General features: G+C 41.3%; 2 protein-coding genes across 3 annotated transcripts; both read right to left on the minus strand.

Moving 5' to 3' along the window:
• Window positions 1-2,478: 2,478 nt before the first annotated feature.
• LOC112216753 (cyclin-dependent kinase inhibitor 1B) lies at window positions 2,479-5,763 on the minus strand. Its single transcript, XM_024376802.2, has 3 exons — window positions 5,091-5,763; window positions 4,391-4,507; window positions 2,479-3,900 (listed from the first exon to the last, which is right to left on the minus strand). Exons 1-2 carry the CDS (start codon window positions 5,539-5,541, stop codon window positions 4,398-4,400), a joined length of 561 nt encoding a protein of 186 aa, XP_024232570.1. The 5' UTR covers window positions 5,542-5,763; the 3' UTR covers window positions 2,479-3,900; window positions 4,391-4,397.
• A 2,908-nt stretch (window positions 5,764-8,671) lies between these two features.
• On the minus strand, window positions 8,672-21,362 carry cdpf1 (cysteine rich DPF motif domain containing 1). Of its 2 annotated transcripts, XR_006079199.1 has the most exons (7): window positions 21,218-21,362; window positions 20,854-20,965; window positions 12,861-12,994; window positions 11,346-11,423; window positions 9,485-9,559; window positions 9,212-9,282; window positions 8,672-9,013 (listed from the first exon to the last, which is right to left on the minus strand). XR_006079199.1 is itself a non-coding variant. In XM_024376805.1 (3 exons), the coding sequence occupies exons 1-3, from the start codon at window positions 21,328-21,330 to the stop codon at window positions 12,866-12,868; spliced, it is 354 nt and encodes a 117-aa protein (XP_024232573.1). In that variant the 5' UTR covers window positions 21,331-21,362; the 3' UTR covers window positions 11,800-12,865. The 2 variants fall into 2 exon arrangements, 1 of the variants encoding a protein (XP_024232573.1); XM_024376805.1 differs by lacking the exons at window positions 8,672-9,013; window positions 9,212-9,282; window positions 9,485-9,559; window positions 11,346-11,423 and having other exon boundaries at window positions 11,800-12,994.
• Between the last annotated feature and the right edge of the window lie 3,062 nt (window positions 21,363-24,424).

The following is a 24,424-nucleotide window of genomic DNA, read 5'->3' on the forward strand; positions in this document are numbered from 1 at the left end:
CATGTGCACACTGAGCAAACATAATTGTAACCACCTGAATGTGCATGACTCTGGTTGTCTACTCTATGAAATGCTGAATCACTTCAAAGATTGACTTGACCTAGCTAATCTACCTCTAGTCAGTAGAGAATCTCAAAAGAGACCATCAAAATGTCATTTCAATAAGAGTAATGGGCTGGTTTGCTGACAACTGACAGTCATCAAAGGAGTAACACACGGTGGGGTTTAATAATGTGGCTGCATTGTACAGTAGGCCTAGGTGCTCCATATTCATTTGTCCATCTATAAGATGTCTTAACCAGTAGCTGAGGAAAGGGTGTGATACTTAAGTAAATAAATGTGTAGTAATTCCCTTTACCATTAAATTATTTGTTTCTCACTTACTGTAGGTCAAAAACCTCACACAGGGCTTTTTGCCCTGACAAGAGGTTGTGGTTAATTGAGAAAATGTTGAGGAAATGGGTATTTAAGATTAACTGGAGTACTGTCACTTAGAGGAAAACACTAGTAGCTCCCAGATGTTTTATTATCTAAAATCACAGTTCATTATGGTTTCATGAGTCATTTGGGCAAGAAAATAAAACAACTGTATGGGAGAAACAGTGCATTTGAGGTAACGGTATAATCACAATATAGCCAAATGAGTAATAACAGTCACAGATTGTTGCTGGACTATATTGTATAGTATAGTGTATATTGTACAGTGTGCTCCAAGAGATACAGTCTTTTATAGTAGGATGGGACTGTTAAGGCTTTCATTCAATGACTTTTCAAAATATTTTTTCAAATTCAACAGAAAAAACTTTGACAGCTCCCAGTTACCCATATGAATAGTGAAGTATTTTACAGTCTTGTTTGTGCCAATAGTTATGTAGTCCAATCTGGCATAGTGTATCAACATTGTAGTGAAGAGAGAGTAATAATACCAATACATTATGTTTCTTTCTTCTTCTGAGAGAGATATGCAATACACACTACTTCTTTGAATAAGTGTTTGCTTTTGGCTTGAAAGTAATCAAATTCAGATTAACCAGAAGTATGTGAACGGCCTCCACCACAGTGGCTTCCTAGAAATTTGGCATCAACAACAATAACAACTGAGGGATGTGGTCATCTTTTTACTACAGCCAAGGTCAGACAGTGTAAACTCATTACTACAGTACTCTACTGTAAGCAATGTCTGCCATTACTATTTAGACCATTTTCAATCCATTAAACAGTTGACAGTACCACTAAATATTGAATAAATGTACCAATGCAGAATAACTATTAACTAGCTATTGCAGAATATTATCCAGGCATCACATGTATATACACTACACACACAGATGTTATAACTGTGCTGTAAACTAATATATTCTATCCTCCATGTGACTGTCCATCATGAAGTTGTTTTTCCACTTATCTCTATGCACACATCACTGTTGTTTATTTTCTTCCACATATCTTGAGCTTTCTTTCACTAAAAAAGGAGGTAATCACAGACACAGTTCTATTCACATTTTACACTGTACTACTCCTGCTTGCATAAGCAAGAAGACGCACCCCAGTCTGGCCAGCCAATGAAAGTACTTGGGGGCGTGCTCCTCGAAAAGAACACGCTGTCCTGACCTAAATTAACTCCGTTCAAACCTGGCTGCAGTGAAAGCCAACCTAAGTGGCTGTCATAAGTGGTGTGCTTTTCTTAATGCGTGCCTGATTGGATAAAGCGAGTGTCAATAACATTATTTTTCACCCATACGGTAGTACAGGATGTGCCCTCACTATGCGTGTTGTTTTTAAGTCGAGTTTCGGTGCAAACTCCTGTAGAGAATGGCGCGTAAATCAGCCCAAGATCTGTAATATAGAGTTGTGCGTCATTGTTTTGATACCACATGAAGAGTGTGTATTGCGATAGTTGTAAAGTATCCTAGACACACTAGCGTAGTTTGCACATTACAAATTAGGTTGTTTACCTTCTCTGCAGCGCGAGCCACGTGTAATCGAAGTCCAATTATTTATTTTTATGCACATTCTCTTGAGCATGTCTCGTGGAATCTATAGCGTTTTCAAGTCTAAAGAATCTCTTCACTCAATAAACAGTAGCGTCATGCATTTTTTCAACTGTAGCATTATTATTTAATGTTTTCATTTTAACCTTATTTTACCAAGTAAATTGACTGAGAACACATTCTCATTTACAGCAACGACCTGGGGAATAGTTACAGGAAAGAGGAGGGGGGATGAATGATCAAAAGCTGCAACTAGTCGTTGTCCTTTCACATAAGGATCCCTTAAACTCGCGTCCTGCTGCGCAACTATAATTCCTGGGTGACTAGTCTATACGTGAGTTTTTACACATTATCAACCATGTCATAGCTAATACCTTTACTAGCCTACTGCCGAGGTTGGCCCTTGCGCACTATAGCCTAAATTAAACAATGTATAGCATACTGTGACAATGTGGACATATGGAGGAAAATGAATGGGCACATAATATGCAATTATGAAAATAATAAGTCATTTTTTATTTAACCCAATATATATTTTTTAGCAAATGATTGCCTTTTTCAGAGACACAATACAAAATATACAGGTATATTTTTAATTAGGCTCAGTTTTGCAACCTTTGTATCCAAAAACAACATTTTAAAAGTATTTACATAACAATGCACAGAAAATGCCACTTTGGATATCCATACAACCACAAAAACCTGAACAAAAAAATAAGTTACTGTAATTTTTACAAGGAAATATACAAAGATACACTTCAAACTTTTATACAGTTACATGCAGTGTAACTTTCGTCTTTAATCTATATAGTGCCATGTCATGCTCAACATGAATTCAACACACAATAAGAGGCAAATTGTTGATTCACATATTTATGTTTGCAAAGTGCCCAGTGGTTACAACACATCTGAGAGCATAGGCTACTCTGGTCAAACTGGACCACATTATAAATAAGTTAAAGGAAACCAACTGATTTTAGGGCGGCATAATAATAATTAATACTGAAAAATGGGAACTCATATATTCTAACTTTTTCCAATAATTTCTAACTTATGCCATGAATAAGCCCTAGTCATTTAATAATTTTTCCATAAAAATAAGACAAATGTTGAAACTTTGGCAGGTTCTTTCCCTTTCGCAGTAGGAAAACTTAATAATAATATATGATTTGCATGTAAACTTTTATCTAGTTAGGTCATGTAACATATAAGTCATTCTGATTGACAGTATGACCTTAGTGTAGCGTTGGGTCAATTACATTCAAATTCAGTCAATTCAGGAAATAAACAAAAATTCCAAATATTTTCTCTCATTGAAAAGCATTGGGGAAAATTGGAATTTGAAACTTTGTTTACTTCATCAATGAAATAGAATTGACCCCACCCTAAAGACCAGATTTGGAATAATAGGGCTTCAAACTATGTACTACCAATGAACACTGCAAAAAGCCACACAATAGAAACAACTGATTCTTTGATGAGATACTCTCAAAAACCCTGATTTAGAAATAATCTACATTTATAACTATCAATTATACCTGAACAAGGATATCATATGACCACTTTTACAAACAAACAATATATTTTTGAAAACTGCACAGCAATTCTTCAAGACACGCATTTTAACAACATAATAATATGATGTTTTATGTGCTACATATGAAACATAGGTAGTAAAAATTAAACTGAGCAAAAAGGGAAAAACATTTTGGCACACTGCTACATTTTCTGCTTTTGAAGCGATTGGATTAAATTGAGTGCCAAAACTTTAGTGTAAATATTCAGTGCTTGCACAGCCTCCCTCCCTCCTAAAGGCAGGCCATTTTGTATCCTGTCTTCTCTTCTATCCCTCGTCTCTTCTTCAGGTCCTGAAGTACAGTATTCAACGAAAAAGGAGGACTTCTCAGCACTGTGGGGAAAACCAATTCATATTAGCTCTGTTCACAGAAGGGGTTATGGGTACATAGCCTGAAGATTATAACACATGCATAGTAAAGACAGTTTAGTTGTCCAGTATCATGCATTGTGTATTCTGTTGAAGCAAGAAAACAGTGCAAAAGTGTACATTAAATGTCAACATGTCACTCAAGACAGACTGCTGCAGAGTGAGAGAGCAGCAGCTTGCAGAGCTCATTCTCTTGAAAACAACCCTTCCTCATACAAAGCCTGCTGATGACGTGTTACTACTGTTCTGCACTTGAACTAGGTTTGCTTAAGTTAATATTAGACCAGATAGCTGGGGCGTTTACAAAAGTGTGTCATCACTAAGGCTTCACATTTAAAATCCAACATAGGCATAAAAACTGAAATGCTTATGTTTATAATAAGGTTATTAGAACAACCGGGTTATGCTCATTTTACAGTATGAAATTGTAAATGCATGATGATGAAGTTCTTACCTTGGTATTAGTGTTCATGTGTCCTGGAATCGTTTTTGCTGGGTGTCTGCTCTACTGACTTTGACACAACTTCATCCTCTTCACTGGAATGCAACTTTTTACTTGTACTTTGGGGCTCTGATAAAACACAATTTAAAGATATGTCAGTAAACAGTTTTTCTACAAAAAAGCTCATAGTTCCGAAATTAAGTTTATCATCAAGCTAAACAGTCAAGTCAAATCAAATTGTATTTGTTACATGCGCCGAATACAAATGTAGACCTTACAGTGAAATGCTTACTTACAAGCCCTTAACCAACAGCGCAGTTCAAGAAGAGTTAAGAAAATATTTACCAAATAAACTAAAGTAAAAAATAAAAATAATAAACAAAAGTGGTCATATAATCATGCTATTCATTAGGCCACAGCAGAACAAACATTCAAAACTCAAGATGTCAAGAAATCAACGTGTTAAATAGCTTGACACACAAAGCGTGTCTTTCTGGAAAGAAAATAAATATCAACGGAATCAAGCGGTGTGCGGTACAAAGTATTGGCTTTCTGCGAGTGTATCAGTGCAGTGACGCAGAATTGTTATACAATCTCGCAGATTGCCACAATTTAATTTGACTGTGCCATATTGTGCGATGGAGACTGTCTGATTTGTTTATGATTGGTTAACTAAAATACTCAAGTACATTTTCAAAACTGCATAATTTACCTGGATTTGCATGTCTTTTCCTTGCCCCGTTGTGAGAGTGGTGACAATCCGTCTGCCTCTCGCTCTTCTCGGATAGCTCAGCCCCGTTCGCAGGACAGCTCGGTCGGACTCCATGATTCCCGTTATGGTCCACATTTCCAGAGGACCAGACTCGCTTATGAGACGGTCTGCTGTAAAAGTCTGGCATGTCACTGCTTTTCATCGGTTCCCAATTATAATCTCCCTGGGGAAGGGGCTCGTCGTTTAGAAAATCAAAATTCCATTTGTCAATAAAAACCTTCTCCATCTCTTTCATTTGAACCAAACACTCCCTCCCTAATTCGTCATGATCCACCGATCCGAAAAGATTTCTGCAAATCTGGGGCTTCGTGTGATCCGTCGGGCGCGGATCCACCCTTTCCAACTTCGGACTCCCATTTGAAAGACTAACATTTGACATGTTGTTGCACATATGAAAACGACCCTAAATCGCGACGGTTTATCCCAAAAAACAAGTTTTCCTTTTAAATAAGCGACCTGGATCACAAGATAGAGACGCATGCATAGCATCCGTAAAACAGCCAACGTGATTAGCCCTCAAATCTGCCCGACTAGTGAAGGTTTAGTTCTGTTGGTTGTTTTCTGCCGTTTGACTACGGAACTAAGTCATCTGTGCTGTACCAAAGATGATGGATATACTGACAAGATACATGTCTCTCCGCCCTAACAATGGGAGTCGTTGTCCACACGCGGCACCCTGAGCTGTCTAGCTCCCGCCTATCCTTTCTTTGGATTGGTGGATACATCTCAATATTGTAATCAGTTTTTCAATATTCGATGACGGTTGTTGACGTCAACCGTCTGTACTGAATGGGGAGAGATGCTATGTTATACTAGCCTCATTTCATTAATATGCTTAACCATCTCGAGACAACTCCAATATAAAGTGTTTTTCCTTAAAAGTTGCCGGGATGTCACGTCTTTCTTATATCAGTATACTCGTAACAACTTAAGCATTACGAAACGTATTTTGGATCAAATAAACCTCACTTAGAAAATAATCCATACTTTTTGTTGACCAAATTCGACATTCTTAAAAAACGCCTTGCTTGGTGGGCGAAACAACGAATAACACCTCCTACTGGAGGGAGACAGCTGTTTTTTTGTAGAGTTGGGCCTCTCTCTTCCTCTCCCTGGCTGTACCCAATATGGCGATACGGCTCGTGTATACTAGCACGCAGTAAAATGCAGAGTGCTGCCTCGGCCGCACAGAGTGGCTCGCTTGTGGGCGTGCTGGCAACATATGGACACTACTCAATTGTGCGTCAAGAATTCAACAAGTTTGTAGGAAGGTCTGGTTATTAAATGGGTTAAGAGTTTAATCCATTCTCCATTTCATGAATTTATTCAAAGGTAAATGGTTATATGCTCTAAACCGCTCTCGTGACAAACTTTGCTGCCCTGTTTCCAATCGTCCACAATGGCTGGGAGAACCTATTCAAGTAACGTTAAGTGAATACATTTCGAAAATGTTTTTAAAACATGTATTATGAGCTAACTAGCTACAGTGCAGGCTAAATCAAATGAGCTGCTAGCTATCTAGCCAACTTTACATACCGTATAGATATAGTTAAGTTAATTAAAGTTAATTAAATATCACCTGCTACCTGCTGCTAACTTCATATTAGCTAGCTATCTTGATGTATTTATCACTGTAAAAAATACATCGAAACGCATTTGTAGGTAGCTAGCTAGCTAACAGCCATGGAGGAGGGTGAAAGGATAGCAGCCCCAAGTGTCAAAGTGAGAGAAAAGGCTATTCTGCATAGGGCAGGTACTTTTGTGTAGTTCCAGTCCCTATAAGTGAGGACGGAGATAATAGTAACGTAATATTCAGTGCGGTCTAATTTGAGTATAATGAATTCTGTTTCTTGTGAGGGTTTCTGTGCTCAGAGCTGTGAAAGCCTGTCTGCAGATGAAGAGGTACCAATGAAGTGCAGTGGTTCTCAGTCCTGGGGACTCAAAGGGGTGCACTTTTCTGTTTTTGACTTAGCACTACACAGCTGATTCAAATGATCAACTCATCATCAAGGTTGAAGTGGTATTTATGTATTAATTAGTGATGCTATCCTTGTGTGCACATGCATCTATCTATCCAATGTTATCATGATTTGTTATAAGGGTTATTATACTTTATTATAAACTGTGTGGTCCCAGCCCTGAATGCTGATTGTCTGACAGCCGTGATATATCAGACCGTATACCACAGGTATGACAAAACATTTCTTTTCACTGCTCTAATCACGTTGGTAACCAGTTTATAATAGCAATAAGGCACCGCTGGGGTTTGTGGTATAAGGGCAATATACCACAGCAAAGGGCTGTGTCCAGGCACTCTGCGATGTGTACCGCATAAGCAGTGGTATATTGGCAATATACCACATCCCCTCGTGCCTTATTGCTTAAGTAATCTACAATGACCTGGTGATGTAAAAGTCTAATAATGCCATCTTCCATATTCCTACAGATACCTTGTTACTGGAGATTCCTTCAAACTGATTTCCTACAGTTACCGTGTAGGGCACTGCAAGGTTGGGTGACCAGGGCCATCTGGGACTGCCTCCTGGGGGAATTCATGCGTGTGAAGGCTACCTGTGTCCTGCATGACTTCATGAGTATGGACACGAGGACCTGGAGGGGTTCTACTGCTGTGTGCTAGAGGAGAGGTCTGCTGGATGGGGACCAACAACGCAGCACAGGAGGCAATCCGTGTGTGGGAGATCTTTACCTCCTACTTCTTTGAAGAGGGTGCTGGCCCCTGGCAACAGCATATACTACACTGTAGATGGCTCTTTTAAGAGCCATCCACATTGCAATAAGAGTATTCTTACATTTACTTAGCTATGTCAACTGCAGTTATTACATTTCCCAGTTTCTCTCCTTTTGATTTCTACTTCTCAGGTGAAGGTGCTGTTCAAGTAAGGGTGATGTCTGTACAAAAACAAAACAGGCGCTTTTAAGAGTCAAAAATAATTTTGCACGCCTAATTTTTCAGTTTTTGATTTGTTAAAAATATTTGAAATATCCAATAAATGTCGTTCCACTTCATGATTGTGTCCCACTTGTTGTTGATTCTACACAAAAAAATACAGTTTTATCTTTATGTTTGAAGCCTGAAATGTGGCAAAAGGTCGCAAAGTTCAAGGGGGCCGAATACTTTCACAAGGCACTGTATGTGGGGTGGCCAGTCCTCTTCTGGCTGTGCCGGGTGGAGATTATAACAGAACATGGCCAAGATGTTCAAATGTTCATAAATGACCAGCATGGTCGAATAATAATAAGGCAGAACAGTTCATTCTGAACCATCAATGGTTACACATTGTAACTAATAGACTTGAAACAGGATTTAAATAGTTAAAAGGCTGTTTTGTATTTCATATATACAGAAATATAATTTAAGACAGTACACTACACTTCCTATGCATCAAGTAAATACTCTAAAACCGGTCCATCTCAATATCGAATGCCCTTCATCTGCATTGATCTGATAAACACAGGATAGGTGTAGTATTTCATCAAATGAGACTTAATTTGAACCAGTAAAGAATGTGAAACGCTTTATTGAAAGAAGTTCATTATCCAAGTGTTATACATAGATGCATTATAACTACAAGTTCAATCTGTACTTCAATGCACATCTGTGGTGTATTATAAAAACAGAGGAAGAAAGAGGTGGCGAGAGGTGTAAAAGACAAAGGGAAAGAGGTAAGAACATAGGAGCAGGGAAGACAGCATATGAATAATGAATCACGGTGCTACCCAAATATTCTCTCAGTTCATCACAATTACATAAGTGTCTAGTTGGCCCGAAGGTTATCTTAAAAGCAGGTGAGGTGGAGATGATGGGACTGGGGGTTGGCATCCTCTCTCACATCAAAACATATCTGCAGACGAAAGACAGATGGAGAGAGAGCATGTTTAAGCCTGATGTTTTAACCTAACATTGTTAGACATAATAAGCAGGAGGTGAAATGCAAAACTGACCTTGGATCAGTGGAACTCTGGGACTACTGCATCTCTGTATTTCAGTGTAAAGCATCTTTTTAATAATAGTTCCTGTTGACCTGACCAAGTGACCTCACCTCTGATCATACTGTGCACTCTGTCAGCCTGTTCAGATGTGGGAGGGGTTCACCGACACAGCTGATATAACCTAGAGGAGTTAAGGAGAAGAGGGATGAAGTGAAGGAAAGAGACTTATTGAGAAAATAAGGTAGTTAGAGACAATGTTCAACAGGAATGTTTGTGTGGTCTCACCTGGTGTCCACACTAAGTGGATGCAGAGTACTTTATACTGAAAAACATGTACAGACGACAAACAATATAGCGGTTATATAAATAATGATGTTTCTTACTATTCTCCATGGTTGGTCCCCTCTTCTATTCTTTGAAGGTGGAATGAGCCATGGTTATACGCCTGAGCCTGCTTACTGCACAACACAATCCATCAATCAGATTGATACGAGGGTGTGGGTTATAGGGTGTCTACTTGTTCTAAATGTTTTCAATATGGGTGTCTCTTAAGTGCCTGTTTTGTTTTTGTACAGACAGCACCGTCACCTGAAGTAGAAATCAAAAGGAGAGAAACTGGGAAATGTAATAACTGCAGTTGACATAGCTAAGTAAATGGAAGAATACACTTATTGTAATGTGGATGGCTCTTAAAAGAGCATTTGGTTGTGCATAATGTAGTCTATAGTGTTGCCAGGGAACAGCACCCTTTTCGAAGAAGTAGGAGGTGAAGATCTCCCCCACACGGATTGCCTCTCGTGCTGCGTTGTTGTCCCCCATCCTTGAAACATCCTGCAGAGCAGCAGACCTCTCCTCTGACACAAGGCGGCGAGCTGCAGATGCCCTCCAGGCCCTCGTGTCCATACTCATGAAGTTATGCAGGACACAGGTAGCCTTTCACACGCCTGAATTCCCCGAGGAGGCAGTCCCAGATATGGCCCTGGTCACCCAATCTTACAGTAACTTACAGTAGACTTTTTATAATCACCAGGTCATTGTGGATTCTCTCATCTCTCTCTACCCAGACTATTTGCATTGCCCCCCTTTACACCGCTGCTACTCTGTTGTTATCTATGCATAGTCACGTTAATAACTGTACCTACATGTACATATTACGTCAACTAACCAGTACCCCCCCTGTATATAGTTTTCACTATTGTTATTTTACTGCTGCTCTTTAATTACTTGTTACTTTTATTTCTGTATTTTTAAAAAAACTGCATTGTTGGTTAGGGGCTCGTAGTAAGTAAGCATTTCACTGTAAGGTCTACCTACACCTGTTGTATTCGGCGCATGTGACTAATACAATTTGATGACTAAAGTATAATATCACGTAACAAAATCATGTTAACATTGGATAGATGGATGCATGTGCACGTGTTTCATGTGACAATAGCAGGATAATAATCAAGGGTAGCATTACAAATGAATACATAAATACCACTTGATGAGTTGATCATTCGAATCAGCTGTGTAGAGCTAAGGCAAAAACAAAAATGTGCACCCCTTTGAGTCCCCAGGACCATGACTGAGAGCCACTGCTCTTCATTGGTGTGGCAGGGTAGCCTAGTGGTTAGAGCATTGGACTGAAAGGTAACTGAAAGGTTGCAAGTTCAAATCCCTGAGCTGACAAGGTACAAAATCTGTCGTTCTGCCCCTGAACAGGCAGTTAACCCACTGTTCCTAGGCCGTCATTGAAAATAAGAATTTGTTCTTAACTGACTTGCCTAGTAAAATAAAATAAAAAATTGGGACTTCATCTGCAGACAGGCTTTCACAGCTCTCTGTATCCGAGGAAAGAAAACTTCACAAGAAACAGACTTCATTATATCACACTGAATTATGTTACTATTATCTCCGTCCTCACTTCTAGGGCCTGAAACTACACAAAAGTACCTGCCCTATCCAGAATAGCCTACTCTCTCACTGACAGTTGGGGCTGCTATCCTTTCACCCTCCTCCATGGCTGTTAGCTAGCTACCTAAAAATGCGTTTCTAGTTTTTTTGTGTGTGATAAATACATCAAGATAGCTAGCTAATATGAAGTTTAGGTAGCTGGTGATATTTAATTAGCTCGCTATCTATACCGTATGTAAAGTTGGCTAGATAGCTAGCTATGTTAGCAGCTCATTTGAGTTAGCCTGCATTAAGTAGTTAGCTAATAATACATTGTGTTTTTTACATTTTCGAAATGTATTCACTTACTTGAATAGGTTCTCCCAACCATGTGGACGATTGGAAACAGGGTAGCAAAGTTTGTCACCAGAGCATATTACCATTTACCTGTGAATAAATCCATGAAATGGAGAATGGATTAAACTATTTACTCAATTTAATAACCAGACCTTCACACATTTGCTATGCTAAATTCTTGACGCCCAATCGGACGTGCTGCTATATGCTGCCAGCATGCCCACAAGCGAGGCACTCTGGGTGGCCTTGGCGGCATGCAGCAATTTACCGCTTGCTAGTGTACACGGGACATTAGAGAGGAACTACTAGTTGGGGAATCAGATTGACAGGGAAGGCTATTCAAACAGAAAATGAGCTTCTTGGTTTAAGAACATGTAACCACCCATATTTCTTTCTTAAAGGTGAATATGGTTGTAGGAATATTGTATTTTTAGAAGTTAAACAGATCAACCCATTGAGATAAAAATGGTATTCATTTTTTTATTGGTTTATGACAAAAGAAGGGATTAGTCTCTTGTGATCGGTCATAGAATGACACTTTGTCAGTTTTTGGAACAAGGGAAGGAGATTCTTGTTTGGAATGGTCTCCCTAAAGAGCTGGGAGAGGGAAAGGTTCTGTGGAATTATACCGGTCCTGCATTTGGCAATGTTGGGTTCAGGGTTCAACATATCCAATATCTCCATTTTGTTTGTGCTTTTTAAATCTGCTTCCAGTCCAGAGTGACATCTCCTCAGTGTTAAATGCCTTCCATCATAGTTGGCAGCTCGCCTATCGTCAACTGCCTTTGACACAATCTGACTATCACTGCAGTTTAGTGGTTACAATTGCCTATGTACTTGGAGTTCCCTCACTGGGACACATACAATTTAAGTTTTGTCCAAAATGGCTCCCTATTTAGCGCACTACTTTCAGCCAGGGTGCCATTTGGGAGGCATCCACAGAATGTTCCTTGGGAGCCATACACAGAATGTTCCTTGGGAGCAGAGAGTTCTCATTTACTCTTCAAGGTCAACAAGTCAGTGCATCTTGTTTTATAAACATTGAGGTCATCTATAGAAAAATAGCATTTCTATCACTGCTTGGGCGAAGCATATTTCTGGTAGTATATATATTTTTAACATAGTCAAATTTTTCCATGTTATACTGAAATATTAAACAAGGTACATTATATATTTTGATGTTGGGACTCCTTGTATTCAGCTGCTATGAATGAGGGATGTAATGAACTGTCATTTTCAGTCTGGTAATAAGTCTTTACTGACATCTAGTGGTAAAACTGTATGACACCAAGTAGAATCCCTCATGTGGCCCAGAAGTTATGTTCAGTTCCAACCATTTCTCCCAAAACAGAAACATGTCTATTCCAGCGGGGTATATCACGAGAGTATCGCCCTAAGTGGGAATACTACCCGGGTCACCTGACCAAGGCAAGCACGCTAGCCACAACCCTGAGAGATATCTTCTAATTGAAAGGCTAGAGATTTTCCTTCCTGAAGTACCTCCAGAGTCTTTAATATGTGTCTTACAGAAATCATGAAACATCTGTCTTTGATGGGTGCTTTTTCTTGGCGAGCTCAGCTTGAATGTGAGGAGGGAACTGGTCCAAGTGTTTGTTCACACACTGCATGCAGAATCGCTTGGAGTAGAAAAGGCTGCAGCCCTGGAAGAAGAGAAACAAAAATAGTAACAAACACATTAAGCAAGCACACTATCCCTGCAATGAAGTTGACATGTAAACTCAGCAAAAAAAAGAAGAAACGTCCTCTCACTGTCAACTGCGTTTATTTTCAGCAAACTTAATGTGTAAATATTTGTATGAACATAATACGATTCAACAACTGACAAACTGAACAAGTTCCACAGACATGTGACTAACAGAAATAAAATAATGTGTCCCTGAACAAAGGGGGGGGGGGGTCAAAATCAAAAGTCGGTAAGTATCGGGTGTGGCCACCAGCTGCATTAAGTACTGCAGTGCATCTCCTCCTCATGGGACTGTACCAGATTTGCCAGATCTTGCTGTGAGACGTTACCCCACTCTTCCACCAAGGCACCTGCAAGTTCCCAGACATTTCTGGGGGGGATGGCCCTAACCCTCACCCTTCGATCCAACAGGTCCCAGACGTGCTCAATGGGATTGAGAGCCGGGCTCTTCGCTGGCCATGGCAGAACACTGACATTCCTGTCTTGCAGGAAATCACGCACAGAACGAGCAGTATGGCTGGTGGCATTGTCATGCTGGAGGGTCATGTCAGGATGAGCCTGCAGGAAGGGTACCACATGATGGAGGATGTCTTCCCTGTAACGAACAGTGTTGAGATTGCCTGCAATAACAACAAGCTCAGTCCGATGATGCTGTGACACACCGCCCCAGACCATGACGACCCTCCACCTCCAAAAATTGATCCTGCTCCAGAGTACAGGCCTCAGTGTAATGTTCATTCCTTCGACGATAAACACAAACCCAACCATCACCCTTGGTGAGACAAACCCGCGACTCGTCAGTGAAGAGCACTTTTTGCCAGTCCTGTCTGGTCCAACGACGGTGGGTTTGTGCCCATAGGAAACGTTGTTGCCGGTGATGTCTTGTGTGGACCTGCCTTACAACAGGCCTACAAGCACTCAGTCCAGCCGCTCTCAGCCTATTGCACAGTCTGAGCACTGATGGAGGGATTGTGCGTTCCTGGTGTAACTCGGGCAGTTGTTGTTGCCATCCTGTACCTGTCCCGCAGATGTGATGTTCGGATGTACCGATCCTGTGCAGGTGTTACGTGGTCTGCCACTGGGAGGACGATCAGCTGTCCGTCCTGTCTTAGGCGTCTCACAGTACAGACATGGCAATTTATTGCCGTGGCCACATCTGCAGTCCTCATGCCTCCTTGCAACATGCTTAAGGCATGTTCACGCAGATGAGCAGGGACCCTGGGCATCTTTCTTTTGGCCTTTCAGTAGAAAGGCCTCTTTAGTGTCCTAAGTTTTCATAACTGATCTTAATTGCCTACCGTCTGTAAGCTGTTCATGTCTTAACGACCGTTCCACAGGTGCATGTTCATTGTTTACGGTTCATTGAACAAGCATGGGAAACAGTGTTTAAACCCTCTACAATGAAGATCTGTGAAGTTACTTGGATTTTTACGAATTATTTTTGAAAGACAGGCTCCTGAAAAAGGGACGTTTCTTTTTTTGCTGAGTTTAGAACCTGGGTGTATTCACTAGGAACCAAGCAAATAGAACAAAACGGGGAGGGACCTACCTGAACTTGTCCAATAGAAACTGAATTCATTACATCTTGCAATGGAAACTGTTTACTCCGTCGATCAGCGTGCATGCATATGCAAGGGTAGTCTTTTTTTTGGGGGGGGGGGGGGGGGCAGCGTGCACTTTAGTCTACATCGTTGCGTTCCACCCAGAGAGGAACTCTAGGGGTCTTAGGCAGCCAGAATAGCTTACCAAGGAAGAGGGTCCGAGGCACTCTGACTGTAGCTAGCAACAACATTTGTAATTCCAGATCCGGTGTTATGCCATTTTGTTTACAAATACTAGCTAGCTACATGTCTGTCTAGTCTAGTGATTTCTTTTGACAATATCTTTTAGCCACAGAAGCAGAAAGAAACATTTATGAATTCCAATTGCTAGAACTGCTCTTATTAATCAGAAGAAAATTTAAAATGACAGAAAACACTACAAGAGAGAGACTATATAAATAATTTCCATTAAAAACCCAGGCATTGGGCTGCCCCTCATTCACACCAGCTTATTCACACTTTACTTTGTATCGGGGAGGGGGGGGCGTTGATCAGCTATAATATTGCTGGTCGATTGTGGCTTCCATCAATGTAATTGTCTGCATAATTTCCAATCTCCCATATATACACTGCTCAAAAAAATAAAGGGAACACTAAAATAACATCCTAGATCTGAATGAATGAAATATTTTTAAATACTTTTCTTTCCATAGTTGAATGTGCTGACAACAAAAATCACGCAAAAATTATCAATGGAAATCAAATTTATCAACCCATGGAGGTCTGGATTTGGAGTCACAGTCAAAATTAAAGTGGAAAACCACACTACAGGCTGATCCAACTTTGATGTAATGTCCTTAAAACAAGTCAAAATTAGGCTCAGTAGTGTTTGTGGCCTCCACGTGCCTGTATGACCTCCCTACAATGCCTGGGCATGCTCCTGATGAGGTGGCGGATGGTCTCCTGAGGGATCTCCTCCCAGACCTGGACTAAAGCATCCACCAACTCCTGGACAGTCTGTGGTGCAACGTGGAGTTGGTGGATGGAGCGAGACATGATGTCCCAGATGTGCTCAATTGGATTCATGTCTGGGGAACGGGCAGGCCAGTCCATAGCATCAATGCCTTCCTCTTGCAGGAACTGCTGACACACTCCAGCCACATGAGGTCTAGCATTGTCTTGCATTAGGAGGAACCCAGGGCCAACCGCACCAGCATATGGCCTCACAAGGGGTCTGAGGATCTCATCTCGGTGCCTAATGGCGGCCACCCAAAGAAATGCCACCCCACACCATGACTGGCCCACCGCCAAACCGGTCATGCTGGAGGATGTTGCAGGCAGCAGAACGTTCTCCACGGCGTCTCCAGACTCTGTCACATGTGCTCAGTGTGAACATGCTTTCATCTGTGAAGAGCACAGGGCACCAGTGGCGAATTTTCCAATCCTGGTGTTCTCTGGCAAATGCCAAACGTCCTGCACGGTGTTGGGCTGTAAGCACAACCCCCACCTGTGGACGTCGGGCCCTCATACCACCCTCATGGAGTCTGTTTCTGACTGTTTGAGCAGACACATGCACATTTGTGGCCTGCTGGAGGTCATTTTGCAGGGCTCTGGCAGTGCTCCTCCTTGCACAAAGGCGGAGGTAGCGGTCCTGCTGCTGGGTTGTTGCCCTCCTACGGCCGCCTCCTCGTCTCCTGATGTACTGGCCTGTCTCCTGGTAGCGCCTCCATGCTCTGGACACTACGCTGACAGACACAGCAAACCTTCTTGCCACAGCTCGCATTGATGTGCCATCCTGGATGAGCTGCACCACCTGAGCCACTTGTGTGGGTTGTAGACTCCGTCTCATGCTACCACTAGTGTGAAAGCACCGCCAGCATTCAAAAATGACCAAAACATCAGCCAGGAAGCATAGGAACTGAGAAGTGGTCTGTGGTCACCACCTGCAGAACCACTCCTTTATTGGGGGATGTCTTCCTAATTGCCTATAATTTCCACCTGTTGTCTATTCCATTTGCACAACAGCATGTGAAATTTGTCAGTGTTGCTTCCAAGTGGACAGTTTGATTTCACAGTGTGATTGACTTGGAGTTACATTGTGTTGTTTAAGTGTTCCCTTTATTTTTTTGAGCAGTGTATTTTGTAAAATGTTCCCTAACCATACCTCCCCTAATTGGAGTAAACTAATGGACAACACTTAAGCTTCTACTTCCAGCTTATACAATGCATTCAGAAAGTATTCAGACCCATTCCCTTTTTCAACAATTTTTTTTAACGTTAGCCTTATTTCTAAAATTTATTAAAAATAAAATAAAAAACGGATACATTTCTCATCTACACACAATACCCCATAATGACTAAGTGAAAACAGGTTTAGAAATTTTGCAAATTTATTTAAAAAATGAAATACCTTATGTACTTAAGTATTCACACCATTTGCTATGAGACTCGAAATTGAGCTCAGGTACATCCTGGATCCATTGTTCATCCTTGATGTTTCTACAACTTGATTGGAATCCACCTGTGGTAAATTCAATTGATTGGACATGATTTGGAAATGCCCACACCTGTCTATATGAAGGTCCCACAGTTGACAGTGCATATCAGAGCAAAAACCAAGCCATGAAGTCGAAAGGATTGTCCGTAGAGGTCCGAGACAGCATTGTGTAGAGGCACAAATCTGGGGAAGGGTACTAAAACATTTCTGCAGCATTGAAGGCCCCCAAAAACAGAGTGGTCTCCATCGTTCTTAAACGGAAGAAGTTTTGAACTATCAAGACTCTTCCTAGAGAGGGACACCCGGCAAAACTGAGCAATCGTGGGAGAAGGGCCTTAGTCAGGGAAGTAACCAAGAACCCAATGGTCACTGACAGAGCTCCAGAGTTCCTCTGTGGAGATGGGAGAACCTTCCAGAATGACAACCATTTCTCCAGCACTCCACCAATCAGGTCTTTATGGTAGAGTGGCCCGACGGAAGCCACTCTTCAGTAAAAAGGCACATGACAGCCCCGTTGGAGTTTGCCAAAAGGTACCTAAAGGACTCTGACCATGAGAAACAAGATTCTCTGGTCTGATGAAAACAAGATTGAACTCTTTGGCCTGAATGCCAAGCATCATCTCTGGAGGAAACCTGGCACCATCCCTACGGTGAAGCATGTTGGCAGCAGCATCATGCTGTTGGGATATTTTTCAGAGGCAGGGACTGGTTAGGATTGAGGGAAGATGAACTGAGGAAAGTACAGAGATCCTTGATGAAAACATGCTCTAGAACACTCAGAACCTCAAGATTGGGGCGATGGTTCATCTTCCAACAGGACAACAACACTAAGCACACAGCCAAGACAACGCAGGAGTGGCTTCGTGATAAGTTTCTGAACGTCCTGGAGTGACCCAGCCAGAGCCCGGACTTGAACCCGATCTAACATCTCTGGAGAGAACTGAAAATAGCTGTGCAGCAACGTTCCCTGTCCATCCTGACAGAGCTTGAGAGGATCTGCAGAGAAGAATGGGAGAAACTCCCCAAATACAAGTGTGCCAAGCTTGTAGCGTCATACCCAAGAAGACTCGAGGCTGTAATCACTGCCAAAGTTGCTTCAACAAAGTACTTAGTATTGTACTTTATGTGTTTGTGATTAATTTACATCTGTCCTTCATTTTAAGGTAAAACCTGTTACGTGAACTGAACTCTCATTTTAATATGGTGAAACTTTTCCCTTTTAAAAATATTTATTTTGAAAGAAACAGAACATGTAATAGTCAAATCATAGTGTAAAAGCAGGTGAGCTGGTTCTACTCTTTTTAGCCATTTTCTCGTTTTGTGGTGAAAAACTGAGCGGGTCGAGCATAACGTCAACCCTGTTACCCATAGATAGACAGGCTAGAAACATTTTAACAATAGCCCCTCTCTGTTGCCCACAACACGCTTCCATTCCCCCTGTCACAAGGGAATTCATGGCTGATTTAACTTGTAATTAACTAGTTGGAAGGCCCTTCAAGTGGATTTTTCACAGATCCGGAAAATTCCCCACTCGGTTATGAACACACCATAACACCGCTAACCATACACCATACAGCAGTATAATATTGTACATCTTATTGGAAGCACAAGACCTAGACATTGACATATTGTGGAGCGTACAATGTATAGTTTCTTTAAAATTGATAACCTCAAATGAAAATAATAAAACAGCTGTGTGCGTACGGACCCAATACGTCACCGGGGCCAAACTTCCTTCCACCCAGGACCTATATACTAGGTAATTAGGCGGTGTCAGAGGAAGGCCCAAAAAATGGTCAAAGTATCCAGTCACACAAGTCAGACTGTTCTCTCTGCAACCGCACAGCAAGCGGTACCGGAGTTTTTTAGGACCAAAAGGCTCCTTAACAGCTTCTACCCCCAAGCTATAAGACTGCTGAACAATTAATCAAATAGCCACTGACTATTTACATTGACCCCCGCTACTCGCTGTTTATTACCTATACAGTCGTTTTACACCAACCTACATGTACAAACTACCTTGACTAACCTGTACCCTCGCATATTGACTCGGTACCAGTACCCCCTGTATATAGCCTCAATATTATAATGGAATTTTATTGTGTTACTTTTTACTTAGTTTATTTAGTAAATATCTTCTTAACTCTATTTCTTGAACTGTATTGTTGGTTAAGGGCTTGTAAGTAAGTATTTCACGGTAAGGTCCACATTTTTTCCTTTATTTGGTTAAGCTTAAGTGGAACACTTAAACTATTTTTCCCTCTCTCGATGGGAAAAATAGTTTATGACAATGTTAAAATTAGGTGAAATCAAAAGTATATTTTTTTACTCAACATCACAATTTAAATTATATCACTGCCAAAGTTTTGGCTTGGGTGTAGACGAGATGTCATAGCCATACATTTCTGGAATATTGTCGGGGCATTATATGAATTTGAGCAAAGACGCAAATGTACACTACATGACAAAGTATGTTGACATCTGCTCGTCGAACAACTCAATTCCAAAATCATGGGCATTAATCTGGAGTTGGTCTCCCCTTTGCTGCTTTAACAGCCTCCACTCTTCTGGGAAGGCTTTCCACTAGATGTTGGAACATTGCTGCGAAGGCTTGCTTCCATTCAGCCACAAGAGCATTAGTGAGGTTGGGCACTGATGTTGGGTGATTAGGCCCTGGCTCGCAGTCAGCGTTCCAATTCATCCCAAATGTGTTCGATGGTGTGTAGGTCAGGGCTCTGTGCAGGCCAGTCAAGTTCTTGCACATGGATCTGGACAAACCATTTCTGTACGGACCTTGCTGAAACAATCAAGGGCCTTCCCCAAACGGTTGCCACAAAGTTGAAAGCACAGAATTGTATAGAATGTAATTGTATGATTTACCTTCACTGGAACTAAGGAGCCTAGCCCAAACCATGAAAAACAGCCCCAGGCTGTTATTCCTCCTCCACCAAACTTTACAGTTGGCACTATGCACTGGGATAGGTAGCTTTCTCCTGGCATCCACCAAACCCAGATTCCTCCGTTGGACTTCCAAATAGTGATTAATCACTCCAGAGAAGGTGTTTCCACTGCTCCAGAGTCCAATGGCAGCAGGCTTTACACCACTGCAGCCGACACTTGGCATTGGGCATGGTGATCTTAGGCTTGCGTGCGGCTGCTCGGCCATGGGAACCCATTTCATGAAGCTCCCGACGAACAGTTCTTGTGCTGACGTTGCTTCCAGAAGCAGTTTGTAACTTAGTAGTGAGTGTTGCAATCGAGGACAGACAAATGTTATGTGCTAAGCACTTCAGCACTCGGCGCTCCCGTTCTGTGTGGCTTACTACTTTGCGGCTGAGCCCTTGTTGCACCTTGAAGTTTCCACTTCACAATAACAGCACTTACAGTTGACCGGGGCAGCTCCAGCATGGCAGAAATTTGACATCCTATGACCTTGCCACGTTGAAAGTCACTGAGCTCTTCAGTAAGACCATTCTATTGCCAGTGTTTGTCTATGGCAATTGCATTGCTGTGTGCTTGATTTTATATACCGGTCAGCAACGGTTGTGGCTGAAATAGACAAATCCACTAATTTGAAGGGGTGTCCACATACGTTTGTATATAGTGTATGTACATTTTAAGGCATTATGTGCATTTTAGGGTGAGGGGGACTAAGCCAAAATAAAATGACTGGATATTCCTTTCTAGCTTATGACATTGACATCATATATTGTACAATGAGACAGATTTCAGCCATTTCATGCTCATTATTTTTGGCAATATGAGCAAACAACGTACCGTTCCAACACAGACTGTGATGTGGCACAAACTGCAGTTGGATCCCAGGATAAGGAACCTCTCTCCGTCTGGACTGAAAGGATCCTTGGTCACAAAACACTCTTCCAACAAGCTGATGGGAAAGAAACAAAAACGAGTAAATGCAAGAGCTACAGCCTTCTGAAAGGTTTACTTTACACCTCACGAGTTGACAGTCATAGACACACACTAAACGTTCGCTAGCTTGGGCCACCAGAGACTCCACTATACTATATACTCTGGAAGCTACTAGCCAGGGACCAACTGCATTGCATTTCATGTTAGCCAGTAAGCATGAGCAAATCTTGAGTTCCCACTTCGCTAGTGTTATCAAAACTTTACTTACACAATAGCCCTGGTATTGGGTGGCTTCTGTCCGTAGTATGTGAATGGTGTAGATAAACTGCACAAATGGCAAGTAAACATATTCTGAGGAACCGCATCTGTGCTTGACTCCATTGTTATGAATGTGAGCGTGGTTCTACTTCCTGATCTTTTCTTCATTTGTGGGACGTGTGCAACAGCACGGTTCTACCACCACGCAGTGGACTGGAGTGATACTGCTGCATCCAAGAGGTCAAATAATGTAGGCCTATTGTACTTTGCGTTCAACTTTCACTATGGTCAACTGTCTATGTCCAAAAGGAGTACATATTGTTCAGTTAGCTGATTCCTGCAGTAGACAAATATATTCATGACATTCAAAGTAATACTTTACAACCAAACTAAGACAATTAAATTGACTTTTTAAAATGGAAACATTCAACATAATTTATTTAAAATACATCAATATCAAATTCATTAATTTACATGACTGAACAACACAGTTGATAACCCCACCAAATTGTAGGTGTATATCACAATTTCTCCCAGCAGTTTCTCTCAGACCTTGGCTAGCAAACCACTGTACAATCTCAAAAGATGAAATACTGTAAATCTGATCAACACTACTTGAGATAAAACATTATGTTCAAGTTAATGACATCTATTGTAGCTAGATATGTCACTGAATGGACAAAGGCAATGGACAGTCAGTGGATCATCCTGACCTGAATTTACCAACCATTGTTACTACAAATACACAGGGAGGTATAGAGAACAGGACCTAATTGATATCATTAACTGGACACAATCCATACTTATACTGTTATAATTAGAATATAGTGTAGATATGATATATGATATGGTAGAGTTTAATACACACAGTGTACTTTATTATGTTAAAAACAGAACCCTAAACTGCCATATAGTTTATGATGGATTATGTGAATATGATATGAGCAACATATCTATTTTGATAGTGGTATGTAAAGAGACATTGGAAAAAATGTAGGGTCACACAAATGCATGAGATAAGGATTTAAAAAATGTATATAGATGTCCCTTTCACCTTGCTCTCAAATTGTTGGAATATTTACAAAATAAAGTATCGAGGAGCTTAGCAGAGGCATGGATTTCTTTGTGGTTAAAAAGAAGAAGAAGAACCTCTCTTCTCTAAGTTAGACCCACGGAACGCCTACCACCTGGTACGGTACAGGAAGGTGACGAGTGGAAGACAGCCTTCAACACTGCTAGCGGACACTATGATTACCTGGTGATGCCATTCGGTTTGACCAATGCTCCTGCTGTGTTCCAGGCCCTGGTTAATGACGTTCTCCGGGATATGTTTTTTAATTTAAAAAAATGTATATTATTTTTTTATTAATATCAAATCAATACATAAAGCACATGAGGGAACACAAGCATACATAGATTACAAACAATAGACAATCGAGCTAGGGGCGGGGCTGGGGGCGGGGCTAGGGGGTACAATATATCACATTACAATTACACAAGGACCTTAAGGGACATGCATATACTTACAATTCCAACAGCTTTTTTGTTAGTAGAGCATTTAACCGTCTTAAAATACAGTTAAATTTATTTTTGTAGGGTATGAAAATGTGGTTTTCTGTTTGTATCTCCGGGATATGTTAAACCGGTTCGTGTTCGTCTACCTCGACAACATCCTCATCTTTCCCGCTCGACTCAAGAACACGTTCTCCACATCCGACAAATCCTCCAGCGTCTCCTGGAGAACCAGCTGTTTGTCAAAGCCAAAAAATGTGAGTTCCATCGCTCCATCATCTCCTTCCTTGGATACATCATCGCTGCTGGGAATGTGCAGATGGATCCCGGAAAGGTGAGAGCGGTGGTGGATTGGCTCCAACCCACATCCAGAGTGCATTTGCAACGTTTCTTAGGATTTGCCAATCTCTATCGCCATTTTACCCAGAATTACAGCACCCTGGCTTCCCCCTGTCAGCACTCACCTCTCCTGTCCCATCAGTTCGTGGTGGAGGTAAACACTTCAGATGTAGGAGTGGGGGCCGTCCTGTCCCAGCGTTCTGCCCTGGACCTTAAGCTGCATCCCTGTGCCTTCTTCTCCCATCGCCTTCTCCCATCACCACAGAGAGGTATTATGATGTGGGGAACTGAGAACTACTTGCGGTGAAGATGGCCTTGGAAGAGTGGAGACACTGGTTAGAGGGGGCGAAACATCCATTCATAGTGTGGACAGTAGAGGACAACCGATTAATCGGAATGACCGATTAATTAGGGCCGATTTCAAGTTTTCATAACAATCGGTAATCAATATTTTTGGACACCGATTGTGGTCGATTTTATTTATTTATATATATTTTTTTACACCTCTAGGCAAGTCAGTTAAGAACACAGTCTTATTTTCAATGACGGTCTAGGACCGTTGGGTTAACTGCCTTGTTCAGGGGCAGAACGGCAGATTTTTACCTTGTCAGCTCGGGATTCGTTTTTGCAACCTTCTGGTTACTAGTCCAACACTCTAACCACCTGCCTCACATTGCACTCCATGAGGAGGCTGCGTGGCAGGCTGACTACCTGTTACGCGAGGGCAGCAAGAAGCCAAGGTAAATTGCTAGCTAGCATTAAACTTATCTTATAAAAAACAATCAATCTTAACATAATCATTAGTTAACTACACATGGTTGATGATATTACTAGTTTATCTATTGTGTCCTGTGTTGCATATAATCGATGCGGTGCCTGTTAATTTCTCATCGAATCACTGCCTACTTCGCCAAACGGGTGATAACAAGCACATTCGCGAAAAAAGCACTGTCGTTGCACCAATGTGTACCTAACCATAAACATCAATGCCTTTCTTTAAAATCAATACACAAGTATATATTTTTAAACCTGCATATTTAGTTAATATTGCCTGCTAACATGAATTTCTCATAACTAGGGAAATTGTGCCACTTCCCTTGCGTTCCATGCAAGCAGTCAAGGTATATGCAGCAGTTTGGGCCGCCTGGCTTGTTGCGAACTGTGTGAAGTCCATTTATTCCTAACAAAGGCCGTAATTAATTTGCCAGAATTGTACATAATTATGACATAACATTGAAGGTTGTACAATGTAACAGCAATATTTAGACTTAGGGATGCCACCTGTTAGATAAAATATGGAACGGCTCCGTATTTCACTGAAAGAATAAATGTTTTGTTTTCGAAATGATAGTTTCCGGATTCGACC

Source organism: Oncorhynchus tshawytscha, linkage group LG17, assembly GCF_018296145.1.
Source record: "Oncorhynchus tshawytscha isolate Ot180627B linkage group LG17, Otsh_v2.0, whole genome shotgun sequence".
In the NCBI taxonomy this organism is placed as follows: domain Eukaryota; kingdom Metazoa; phylum Chordata; class Actinopteri; order Salmoniformes; family Salmonidae; genus Oncorhynchus; species Oncorhynchus tshawytscha.

Bases quoted from the DNA above. Each gene is read 5' to 3' on its own strand.
- LOC112216753 (XM_024376802.2), bottom strand. From the start codon at position 5,541: ATGTGCAACAACATGTCAAATGTTAGTCTTTCAAATGGGAGTCCGAAG. The intron at 4,508-5,090 runs GTAAATTATGCA...GTGTTTTATCAG, and splicing joins GAAAAGACATGCAAATCCAG to AGCCCCAAAGTACAAGTAAA.
- cdpf1 (XM_024376805.1), bottom strand. From the start codon at position 21,330: ATGGAGTCAAGCACAGATGCGGTTCCTCAGAATATGTTTACTTGCCAT. The intron at 20,966-21,217 runs GTAAGTAAAGTT...CTTTCCCATCAG, and splicing joins CCCAATACCAGGGCTATTGT to CTTGTTGGAAGAGTGTTTTG. The intron at 12,995-20,853 runs GTACGTTGTTTG...CTCTTCTTCCAG, and splicing joins TCACAGTCTGTGTTGGAACG to GGCTGCAGCCTTTTCTACTC.